The following is a 13,400-nucleotide window of genomic DNA, read 5'->3' on the forward strand; positions in this document are numbered from 1 at the left end:
TAATAAGTTAGTTATATTATGCAGCCTTAATATATTACTACAGCATTAAGAAACTTGGTTTTAATTTAGTTTCACATGCCAAAAAAAAAAAAATTTAGTTTTGCATGCCAATATTCAATTATAAGAGTTTTAAGAGAATAGATGTAGTTTGCTCATGTAGTATTTCATTTTACTACATTTTTTTCAGTATTAATATTTGGCTCTTAGGAAATGATATTTTGGTAAAATAATACCTTTTTAGAAAAAGGTGCATTTTTGGGAATGCAACCTGGTGCAGCCACTCTGGAAAACAGTATGGAGGTTCCTCAAAAAACTAAAAATAGAACTACCCTATGACCCAGTAATTGATCCACGGGATACAGGTGTGCTGTTTCGAAGGGACACATGCACCCCCATGTGTATAGCAGCACTATCAACAATAGCTAAAGTTTGGAAAGAGCCCAAATGTCCACTGATGGATGAATGGATAAAGAAGATGTGGTATGTATATACAATGGAGTATTACTTGGCAATCAAAAAGAATGAAATCTTGCCATTTGCAACTACGTGGATGGAACTGGAGGGTATTATGCTAAGTGAAATTAGTCAGAGAAAGACAAATACCATGACTTCACTCATATGAGGAATTTAAGAGACAAAACAGATGAACATAAGAGAAGGGAAACAAAAATAATATAAAAACGGGAAGGGGGACAAAACAGAAGAGACTCATAAATATGGAGAACAAACTGAGGGTTACTGGAGGGGTTGTGGGAGGGGGGATGGGGGTAAGGGGCACTAAGAATCTATTCCTGAAATCATTGTTGCACTATATGCTAACTAATTTGGATGTAAATTTAAAAAAATTAAAAAAAAAAAGGTGCATTTTGTTTCCATAATTATCTCTTATAATTGAGATTTAAAACAATAAAGTATAAATGATATTATCTAGTAGGAAATTTTACATGTAAAACATTTATGTCCTTTATTGAAAACATGTTTTTATAAACACAGACAAATATGCATTATAAATAAGTGAGTTCTATTTGACAGGGCATATATATATCATCCTTAACAGTTTTTATTTTCCTCATTAGACATTTGAGCTGAATTTACTATTGATATAATGGCTATTCTGCAGAATATAACATATATCTACATTATCTTTAGTTTCTTTTTTCTAAGAAACTATTAGGTGCATAGGCATTTTGAGAAATGACAGAAAAATAAAACAGTGTATTATACGCTTATGTTCCCATCTCCCAGCTCCATCAGCTCATATCCATTCCTGCTCCATACAGACCTCTAGGCACTCACTGCTGCCTTCCCTGTATTACGATGAAGTTCTAAAGATACTGTATTATTTCATCTATAAATGTATTTTATTTTAGTGTTTTAGAGATGTTCTTTTCTCTAAAAGATATAGATAAATACACTTAATTTCCACCCATATGGAAGGTAAAAATGATGGATTGTTTTTTACAGCTTTTAATGCCACTGTTTGCATTAAGTTGTTAAATTATGATTGCAGCCACCTGAATTAGTAAATAATAAGAATTAGTAAATAATTAACTTCAGACCCTTCCTATAATAGTTTAAGGCCATTGTTGTCCAAACTACATTTTTTGGACCATTAATGTGCTATGAACTCTTTATGGGCATACTTCAAATAAAGGGTTTTGTTGTCAAGTTAAGTTTGGAAAATTCTTAAAACTTGGTTCTTGAAGAGCAGAGTATTTTAGCTTAGTAGAGTTTCAAATAAGTCATATGACAAAGAATCTTGTTTCACTTTGTTTAAACTCAGTATTTCCTATAGGAATTCTGTAGTAATTTGAGCATGTACCTTTTTTCCCCCTTATAAATATTTCTGGGCATTTTTCTGGAAATTAATATTCTGTAAAACAGTTTGGGAAACATTGCTCCATCTACAGGATCCCAACCAGCTGTGCCTGGACTATCAGAAATTTCTCACGTCCAGCCAAATTCATTTGAATAGAGTTCTCCTAAGAGAGGTAAAAAAAATAGATTTTTAAAAACAGGATTCACAGATACTTGTGATAGCCACTTTGGAAGCCACCATACTGTTCATTTGTGACGATCATGCATTATGGTGATGGTCTTTCTTTATAGACAAAATCAGTACTTTTTTTTTTTTTTTTTTTGGAAATCAGTAGTAACTTGTTAGGGATTGTGCTTGGACATTGTGTCTGGGCTTTAAGTTAGTACTAAATTTTCAGGAAATTTATTGTGCTAATTCTGGAAGCATTGAAAAAATATTTTCCAATTCCATGAATTCATCCTATGAGCATAAAATCAATCTTAGTCCATTGTATATTTAAGCTTCTTCACTTTGACTTCTCATATCCAAAACCTTTATTTTTCACTTACTCCAGTCAATAAATGTTAATATAATTTAATATGTAGTGAATCAAATATCTGGGCTAATATGAGAATCAATTCATTTTAATTAATGAATAATTTACTTTAGGTCTTTTTCTTATTAGGATGTATGGTCTCCTGAATACTGCTGAGAAAAGTAATGCTTCTGTTGTAACTGTTAGCCACCGGATAATGTTGTTTACTATATTTGCACATACTTGCTCAGTACCAATGAGAAAAACATGATTTTATGATATTCATGTGTTGTAATTAATATGAAAGTACTACTAGCCACAGTTTGGTATGTCACATGCCTAATCTCTATCTATGTCTAAACTGTGAGTGAGCCAATAACATTTTTAAAGAATCAAACATTGAAGAGAATTAATTTTCTTCACGTAATTCATGAGTATCTATATATTTGTCTTCAATAAACCCATCATCGTCTATTACAAATGAATGTAGTTGTTCAAATATTACTGTAGTTTCTTCAGAGTTTGTATGTGAGGCCTGTGAAAGAGAACTTGAATTTCCAGTAAAACCGTCTTCATAGGTTTCTGCTTCATGCTCTTCCAGGCGATGATGATTGTAACTAAGCAGAAAATTATACCATATTGGGCATTTGATAGCAATAAAAATGAGGAATGAAGTCATCAGTACAGTGACTACCACACCGAGAAGAAAAGCCCAGCTTTTTCCAAGAAGTTTATGTTCTTAATGGGAATACCGAGAAAGAGAGAGAAAGAGATTTTGTTAAATTGACAAAAATAAAATAATCATAATTACATGTCCTAATAACTCCATAGTATTGGTATTAGAAATAAACACACATTCTAATTTTCTTTAAACAAAAGTTACTAAGACTACAATAAATTAAGATATTTCATAGTGTGGTGAGAAAATACCTTTTTTTCAAAATAGCTACCTATCTTTGCAGATACTGTTTATCAATTCACCTTAAAACATTATTGATTTATACCTGTTGAGAATTGTTACTTAACCAGTCAAAAGTAAGGCTCAGAGAAGTTAAAGAAGTTGCATTATGGCATTGGATGGTAACTGGCAGAACCTGGTTTGGAAGCCTAGTATTTTGTAAATCTTTTGTTTAAATGAGGAATTGTTCTTTTACATTGTTTCCAGAAATTTAAAATTCAGTTTATTTAGTCTACTGCCCCAATATTAATATTTAAGACCAGTACATTACCTGAATTTTTTAAGTTGTTCAAAGAGCTGTTAAATGTTGAATTGTTAATGGACTGAGAGTGGTTATAAAGATCTTCATTTATAGGTGGAGAAAATTTTGAGTAACACTCAGCATTGTATGGTACTGTTGTGATACTATAGCATTTCAGGATATCTGGGTAGGCACATGTGGTGATGTTCTCATTTTCTGGTAAATCAGAATTAAGATTTGTTACGGAAAATAGGATTAATAATATTAATAAATTTTTATAGCTAACATTTTATAATTATTTTTACCTAGAATTGTTGGTAATGACCTGTTGTCATTAAAGATATATGAAAGAAACTCTTGTATTTGCCTAGCAACACTATAAGGGAAAGATTCATATTCTTGTTTATTAAGTTATTTTATGAATATAGTTCAAGTGTAATATGTTTATTGTTTAGTTTATGTATTAAAGTAAAGATGGTATGATTAAGATTGTGGTGAAAATTGATCACAGGCAGAGCATGGTTTACAGTTAAGCAAATAGGGCACCTGTTTTTATCTACTCTCTGGCAGGATATCCTAAGAAAAGGAAATACCTAAAAAAAATTACTCTTATGTATTCACACTGCAAACTTAATACATGAAGTGATAGTATCATTTCACATATATAGAACATTTAAATTTTTTTTTTTTTTCCTGAAAGGCAGAGGAAGAACATCTATTCAGCAATTACTTTTCAGTGTTTCTTCCTGCTTCCCTTAAACAGGAATAGTTTCTTTTTCTTTAAAACATGAAGTGAGAGACTTTCCTGGGGTGGAACAATAAAAAATCAATCACATTTTGGTTTTGATTAAATTATGTTAGCTTACCTAGTGTCACATTTGAGGTGTTCAACCATTTCTGCAAATTCAGTAGACTACAAGAGCAGTTCCATGGATTTCCATATAAAATTATTGATTCCAGATGAAACATTCGTGGTACATCAAAATAGCTTATCAAATTACCTTGCAGATTCAGAAGTATTAGGTTTTTTAGAGGCACAAATATATCAGGATTCAGTTGAAATATTTTGTTTTGACAGAGATGTAACTGTTTTAGTTTATTTAAGCCTATGAACGCATCCTGTTGAATTATGTGGATGGAGTTTGTACACATATTTAAAATTTCTAGGTTGGAGAGGTTACCAAAGCTGTTATTATATAACATAATGATATTGTTCTCAATCAAATAGAGTTCAGTGAGTAAAAAATAGGTCTGTAGAACCCTTATGTCTGTAACATTCAGAGAAATTTGGTTATAACTGAGATCAAGTATAGTAATGTTTTTATTGATATCCACTGGAATCAACGAATAATTCATTTCAGTGAAATTATATTTGACTTCCTAAAAAAGAAAAAATCAGAAATTAATTAGGAAAAATATTAACAGAATTTCCCAAATTTTCATATCCAGGTGATTAGATATTTAGGATAAAATAGTTTTAGGGAATATTTCCTCTCTAATATTTGATGTTACAGTGTAAAAAAGGTAAAGAAAATACTTTTATTTCTTTATCGGGATGAAATACTGAAGATTAAGGAAATTCTGATACATGTAATCGAGCAAAGATCTTCTAGTTTACCATATATACTTTGTGTTATTACAGAAAGAAAGAATATGGGTGTAATTCCATTTATGTATGTGGAAATACATGGCAAATAATAATTCTCCTATTTAGTACTTCATTTGTGCAGATTTATAATGAAATTTAAAATTTGTTGTTTTTAAAAATCAGAGCTACCAACACTAGGGCTATTAAATCATTAAATCATTCAGAAATATTACTCAAGATATAAATCTATAGAATTAACAGCTCAAAGTTTTGTGTTTTAAAAGAAAATATTTATTGGGGCACCAGGGTGGCTTAGTTAAACGTCCAACTCAACTCTGGCTCAGGTCGAGCTGCGTCCCGGGCTCTGCACTGGGCATGGAACCTGCTTAACATTCTCTCTCTTCCTTGCTCTCTGTCCCTTCCCTGCTTATGTTCTCTCTCAAAAAAAATGAAAATACATACTTTATTAATTTTTTTAAGTAATATCTGTACCCAGCATGGGGCTTGAACTCATGATCCCAAGATCAAGAATCATGTCCTACTGACTGAGCCAGCCAGGTGCCCCCAGAAAATATTTATTTTATAACAGAAATTGAACCATGTATTGAATTTAAGAGCCAGGAAGCATGAAGAAGTGCTTTCCTTATTTGGGTATAGAGCCAAAAAAATAGTTCTTATTTTGACTATTTTTGCAATTGAAGTATCTCCCTAAAAACAATAATGTAACAACAATAATTTTCCTCATAAATATATGATTTTTTTAAAAAAAAATTTCCTACATTTTAAAAAGTAGTGTTGGGGGTGCCTGGCTGGTTCAGTTGGTAGAGCATGTGACTCTTAATCTTCAGGCCCTGAGTTTGAGCCCCACTTTGGGAGTAGAGATTACTTAAAACAAGACAGTGGTGTTTATGTCCTGAAACTAATCTCACATTTTATAGTGAAAACTTTTAAAGAACTAAGTTAAAAAAAAAAATGGGGGCACCTGGGTGGCTCAGTCATTTGTGTCCGACTCTTGATTTCGACTCAGGTCATGATCCCAGGGTTGTGGGATCAAGTCCCGCGTTTGGCTCCGTGGCTGAGCATTGAGCCTACTTGTTTCTCTTTCTCTCTCTCCTCTCTCTCTCTCCCCCCGCCCCCCATCTGCCCCTTTCCACCACTCGAACATGTGCTCTCTGTCTAAAATAAAAAAATAAATAAAAAGCATGTGTTTTCAATTTATAAAAAAAAATTTATAGACTGCTTTTGTCAAATTAGAATCCAGCTTACATATCACAGATTTTGAATATAGACAGCTAAACATTTGGTTATGATAGCTTGGATTTTTTTTCTTTTATTGTCTTGGGATATTTTACTAAATGTACACAAAGTATACCTTTGAAAATATTGGTTGTAAAAACTTACTGTTCTAGAAGACTGGCTGTCGTCTGATAACAATAGCCTGGAGAGGGGCCAAAACAAGATTGTGATGCATGTAGTTTTCATATCGCAAGCCTGATAGAAAAGAGAGTATTTCCATCTCAGTAGGATACTAGAACTTTAGAGATGATTGAGGACATTTTTATTTCCTTTTTTCTCCTTGTAAATCCATTTTTTCTTAAAATATGTAAAATGTAAAACAAGTACATGTCCCTGAACTCTTCCTTGCTCTCTAATCTTAACAAATTGGAAAGCTCCTGGCAAATGAAATTTGAATATATTTTAGAATGTTTATGAGTTCCTGAATTGATTGAAAAGAAATTTAATAGAACTGGTCGTGTATTTTATTTTATTTTATTTTTTTTTAATTTTTTTTTTTTTCAACATTTTTTATTTATTTTTGGGACAGAGAGAGACAGAGCATGAACGGGGGAGGGGCAGAGAGAGAGGGAGACACAGAATCGGAAACAGGCTCCAGGCTCCGAGCCATCAGCCCAGAGCCTGACGCGGGGCTCGAACCCACGGACCGCGAGATCGTGACCTGGCTGAAGTCGGACGCTTAACCGACTGCGCCACCCAGGCGCCCCTACTGGTCGTGTATTTTAAAATTTTAATAATGTGCGTGAAAGAAAGTTTTACATACATATATACGTGTACATGTTTAATATGCTTATATTGTTATTTCTTGGTTTTTTTTAGATTTTAGGCATTGTCTGTTGGTATAATCCATTGACTTAAAACCGTAGGAGATGAGAGCCTTCAGCTCTTTTTCAAACACTTGCTACCTTCATCTCCAATCCATCAAATGTATGCTTTTTATCTCTTCATTCTCCAAACATAGTTACTTATAATTTTGGCTAGATGAGTATTCAGGGCTTATATTATCATGAACGTATAAATACTGTTAATGGCTGAGCCATGTAACAGGATTACTTTCCTGTTCCTGTACACTTTTTTTTTCCTCTAAATTACTGTATTTTTCATGTGCTTAGTTTTCTTTTTTATTTTTTTTATGAATTGATACCTAAACTCTCCCCTAACATATCGCTAAATAGTTTATACTTATTAGATATTTAATGTTCCATCTTCTTAAAGAAGTCTCTCCTTAGGCCTTACTTAGAATGAAATTGCTGGACTTTTTCTTGGGAATCCCTAAATGTTATTATCCTTAGTTTTTTTGTTTTGTTTTGTTTTGTTTTTCTCTTGGACTGGTTGGCTTTCCCAAAATGATTTTCAACTGTCTGAACAGATAAGGCCAGGTAGTGAGCTGAGAGCTGAGTGGTGAAAAAGGGGGGGTTTATCTCAGTAATTAGTATGTAAACTTTAAATTTTTTTTTTCAACGTTTTTTATTTATTTTTGGGACAGAGAGAGACAGAGCATGAACGGGGGAGGGGCAGAGAGAGAGGGAGACACAGAATCAGAAACAGGCTCCAGGCTCCGAGCCATCAGCCCAGAGCCTGACGCGGGGCTCGAACTCACAGACCGCGAGATCGTGACCTGGCTGAAGTCGGACGCTTAACCGACTGCGCCACCCAGGCGCCCCTGTAAACTTTAACTTACTCCCCGTTTTTGGCCCAACATTCCTGCATTCACTTGTGCTTAGTGCCCAGATTCCCTTTGTTGTATTCTCCCTAGAGGGAAAAAAACACCTCAGTCTTGTGCTTATGTAGGAGAGGAACTTTACTTGGCTGGGCAGAGGCAAGGAGGAAGAATTTTAACTATGTTTTATTCCTTTCTTCTCCAGTTCCAGAGTACCTGGTGCTGCCAGTTTCTGGGTCATTTGTGGGTTCTATGGTTCAATAGAACCATGTGGGTTCTATAATTCAAGCAACTTCTCAGCTTGCCCCACTACTGGCTTGGAAACATTTTGCTTTCCTAGATTCTACTTAACCATTAACTTTCAAGTTTCTTGGTTTTATTGCTGTTGCCCTCTCTTCCATTCTCTTTGTCCTTATTACTTTTTATTTTCATTTAAGTCAGGTTTGGGTCAGGAGTCAAAGTTAACATGTACATCCAACATGCCATCTTTAACTGGAAATTGCCATTAATTTGAGTAAACTCTTGATGCTAAATAATTACTTTCCATTTAGTCATTTTATTCATGACCTTGATGTTTCTTGTTTTTATCTGTTTTCTTAAAGTCAGCATTAGAAAACTATATTGCAAACAAATGATCATTTAAGAGGATATGAATATATCCTGTTATAATCCTTATTGGCTTTCTGAAATTTAGTCTTTTAAATCTTATAGCATTTCTTGCAATGTGATACTTAATATTTTAAAGGGTAAGTTTATTCCATCAGAGCAGGAAGTAGAAAACTGTTCAGAATGAGCAAGCCTCGTTTCAAGTTATAAAATCTGTTGTTGCCTCATTAGCAATGAGGAATTTACTGTTATTTCAGTTTTGGTCTATTTTAGTTCACTTTCTCATTACCTTCAGTATGTTGATTTGTTTATACTTATATCTCTTTTATTTCTCCTTTACCGTAGTTAAATTTATTAGAAAAAGCCACTGCTGTCCTAGATTGCACAAACTGGATGTAGACTCAGAATCAGATTCTTTTAGAATCAGATTTAGAATCTGATTCTTTTAAAATCAGAAATGTGTTCAAGCTCTTATTCCAGAACATTGTCCACAAAAGGGGATCCCTAATTCATACATAAAAGGTACTTTACCCCTGTTTAACAACGTCTAGGAACATGTGTACAGCCTTGTCAATGGCTTGTGTCAGTATTTATCAGTGGGGTAACAAAGTTCTTAGTGAGGGTGCAAATGTAGGTAAGGTAGTGGTGAGTAAGGAAAAGTCCTATTTTTTTCAGAAATAAGTAGGATAGGGATCATTAAAGGAAGCAAATAGGCTACAAAAAAAATGAGCTGATTCTAAGAAATTATGTGGAAAAGAAGCAGCTAAAAGTATGTAATGGAGAGATCAGGCAGGACTATAAACCAATGTGGATCTTTATCCTCTATTTAATACTAATAATTGCTTTCTCTAGTGTGCTAAAGGTGATAAAATTAGAAAAGTCTTTTTCCCCATTTTTTGATAAATTTCAGAGTTAGGAGCAATATATATGCAGAGCTTAAGGTAGATTCTGTATAAGAAAGTGTTCAGCAAATCTCAAGCATTGTTAGGTCTAAAGCTATGAAATGCATTGATTGGACTACACAGTCTGTGGGGCTTTTCATATATTGTGTGTGTCTTTTGGAAGGGGAAAGATTAAAAGAGGGGGTGGGGGCACCTGGATGGCGCAGTCGGTTAAGTGTCCGACTTCAGCTCAGGTCATGATCTTGCAGTTCGTGGGTTTGAGCTCCTCATTGTCGGGCTCTGTGCTGACAGCTCAGAGCCTGAAACCTGCAGATTCTGTGTCTCCCTTTCTCTCGGCCCCTCCCCTGCTTGTACTCTGTCTCTCTCAAAAATAAATATTAAAAAAAAATTTTTTTTAATAAATAAAAGAGGGAGTGGATGTTGACCATCACAACCTGAGTAGAGAAGTCCCTAGACAAAAACATTTGCTAGCATTATTGGCTATCTTAAAGAAATCAGGTGGGTGGAATAGCTAGCCAGTAGATAGGTAATACAGATTATCCTTGAGTCACTTTACCCCATTTAAAACATTGGTGTAAAAAGAAGATATCTATTACTGCCTTTTTCCTCCCATTGGAATTTTTTCTCAATTTGAAATTTAGTTTGAAATGATACTTGGGTTTGAATTTAGTGATAAAAAAATAAAGAACAAATGGAATAGCAGTTTCTTTTAATTTACAAAATAAAGTGCCTTTTGACTTAGCTTACAGCCTACCTTACAGGAAAAAAAAGCTTTACACAAAAGTAAATAATAGGTAAAGAATAGTGTTCCCCTTAGTGCATTTTCAAGTATAAGTTTCTTGGGAGTTTTTGGTTATTTACTTCCTATGACTTTCATACCATGAAATAAAAAGATGCTGCAATTATGTTGGTTTTGTTAAATAAAATGTATATATAGGTTTGCCATTAAATATTTTAGTTACGCCAGAATTTGATGTGTTTGAAGATATTAACAGTTCATGATTAACTTCACTTTTGTAGTCAACCATTTTATAGATTTTTTTTTGCAAACTTAAAAATTTTTATAATGGAAAATTTCAAGAGAAAACCTCTGCGCAAGGAGAATAGTCACACCTAGTTTCAGCAATTACCAATTAGCGGCCAGTTTTTTTTTTTTTTTTTCATCTTTTAAATTTGTTTTAAGTTAATGTCATTTTTCAGAATGTTCTGTGATTAACATATTTCAAAATAAAAAGATCTTATATATTTGATTAGCTAGATGCAACCTTTTTCCCCCCAAAAAAGAAAAATTAGTTTGCATTGCATTATAACTTTATTCAAGAAAGTTTTTTGGCCATGTCCCAGGTGTATATTTCTAAAGTAGATAATGTGAAGATATAATCATATTTTCTCCTCTTTCATCACTTATTAAAGATTTTTGTACAGACTTAACAAATCTAAATATGTTTTTTTTAATTCACCAGCAACCACCAAACCTATAAATATATAGGATCTTACCTTTACTTTTTTCTTTTGTCTCTGAGATTCGTGTGCTAAGGAGTCTACTGTTTCTTCTACACCATTAAAAAAAAGTATGTCATATGATTGCATTTCACTTATGTTTTAACCTTTGTACCTGGTGAACACGTGATTAAAAAAAACTAGACTTCCTTAGCAAAAGATTGACTAGAAGAATAATTTCTTAAAGTCATCTTTGACTTTTTTAGCGTAACAAATAAAGTGCGTTGCTTAATCTTTGTGTTTCTTAATTACTCTTGAAAAATTTAAATATTAGCAAATCCACTTTGCAAGTTAAAGTATATAATATTGAGAATGCATACTTTAAAAGATATATTGTTAGAGTGATTTAAAGTTAGTCCTAAAGGTATTTTGTGTTTAGAAAGATTCAAGTTGAAAAGATACCACCAAGTTTTGTATTCCCCTGAGTTTCAACTTTGTTATTTACTCATTTTTATGACACTGTCATTGGTGGTTTTACTGCCAAGTTATAACAGGAGCAAAGTGCTCAGAGCATCAAAAGACCTGACACTTGGCATTGTGTGGCCTTCAAAAAATGAGTTACCTTCCTTATGCTGCAGCTTCTCATCTGTGAAATAGAATACTGTATAGTACGAGCTCCCATATTACTACAGTAGACAGATAAATCAGGCAAAAACATGGTTAAGATTCCTTATTGATAGTGAATAATCATGGAATTTAGAATGAGTTAGTTCCAAAAGATTAACTCCTCTGAGCCTAGTATCCTTAATCTATGAAAAAAAGAGATTGCAATAGATGACCTTTTCTGCTTGAAAGTTCTGTGAGCCCGTAAACCCGTATCAATTCAGCATTTGTTGTACTATAGTAATTGAAATTCAAAGTGAAGATATCACTCTGTCCAGCAGTGAGACAAAAATAAATAGAAATTCCAGGTTGTTTGATTTTGTTCATTTTTTTTCTTAAGTTTTATTTATTTAAGTAATCTCTACATCCCATGTTGGGCTTTAACTCACAACTCTGAGATTAAGAGTCGCATGCTCCTGCACTTGAGCCAGCCAGGCACCCCTGATTTTGTTCATCTTTTATTGGGTTATTATGAGATATTATTTGTAGGAAAATTTCTTAGTTTAGATTATTTTATTCTGGTAGTGGGGTATGAGTATAAAAGGTGTGGAGGATAGGTGCATCTACAGGGTTTAGAGAGTGATTGTGAAAACTGTAGAAGTTGATATCTACATGTGAAAGATTAAATAGTAGAAGACTCATATTTTGAAACACAAAATAGAAATTTTGATGTTGAGACTAAACATTTATCTTCAAGTAGTCTTTTTATATGTCAGTCTTTAAGTATTTACATGATAACTAGCATCTTTCTATTTTTTTCAGAATTTTTCTCTACCATATTGATAATTGACCTTGCTTAGATAATAAGTGACACATCACTGGTATTTCTTGTGATTATATGATAAAGATGGTTATTGTTTATAATTAATTTAGTCACTACTACTTTTATATGATTACACACGAGATGTTCCTGTTATGTTTTTAGGGAAATAAATTTATTATTTTGCAGTGCTAAAATATAGTTGATAACTTTGGGAATACAAATTGTTTTTAAGTTTATTTTTAAGCAAGAGAGAGAGAAAAAGCACAAGTGGGAGAGGGGCAGAGACAGAATCCCAAGCAGGCTCCGTGCTGTAAGCACAGAGACCAATGTGGGGCTCTGTCCCACAAACCATGAATCATGACCTGAGCCAAAATTAAGAGTGAGTTGAACGCTTAACAGACTGAGCCACCCATGTGCCCCAGAACACCAATTTTAATTAAAGCTGTAGATAAGCAAAATATATTATTATTCTAAAGCTCTGATTGTTTTTTAATCAAATTGCACTGTAGGTTTCCTTACTCTCAGATCAGTCAGAGCAGTGTTACTTTATATCATTTACATGGTGAACTACCATACAAGATTTCATTTGGTCAAAGAATTCTATAGGCAAAAGATGTTTAAAATCCACTATTCTAAAATTTAACTGTCTTATTTCTCTTGAGGATATGGCAAAGTGTAAACACATCCTTGTATATATATGGCTTTAAGGATTTTCTGTGATAATCTTTGTGTTTTCTAATAAAGTAAAATGGACACTAAGGAAATAGAAGGATTTGGGGATTGAGAAGAAAAAGACGTAAAATAAGTCTGTGCTGATGGGACCAAATTATTTTTTTGGATGTATAAGGGATTTTCTTATTAATTTTTAATTGAAGTATGGTTGACACATAATGTTACTTAGTGATTCAACAGCTCTATATGTTATGCAACGTTCACCACAAGTTACCATC

The 13,400-nt window shown here is 33.2% G+C and overlaps 2 protein-coding genes across 4 annotated transcripts in view; one reads left to right on the forward strand and one right to left on the reverse strand.

The window, feature by feature from the left end:
* Positions 1–13,400, forward strand: part of IFT74 (intraflagellar transport 74) — an 89,040-nt gene that overhangs the window by 29,235 nt on the left and 46,405 nt on the right. The window lies entirely within an intron of this gene.
* On the reverse strand, positions 2,743–6,611 carry LRRC19 (leucine rich repeat containing 19). Its single transcript, XM_042913495.1, has 4 exons — positions 6,522–6,611; positions 4,399–4,912; positions 3,563–3,748; positions 2,743–3,071 (listed from the first exon to the last, which is right to left on the reverse strand). The coding sequence occupies exons 1-4, from the start codon at positions 6,600–6,602 to the stop codon at positions 2,743–2,745; spliced, it is 1,110 nt and encodes a 369-aa protein (XP_042769429.1). The 5' UTR covers positions 6,603–6,611.

Source organism: Panthera leo, chromosome D4 (assembly GCF_018350215.1).
Source record: "Panthera leo isolate Ple1 chromosome D4, P.leo_Ple1_pat1.1, whole genome shotgun sequence".
In the NCBI taxonomy this organism is placed as follows: Eukaryota; Metazoa; Chordata; class Mammalia; order Carnivora; family Felidae; genus Panthera; species Panthera leo.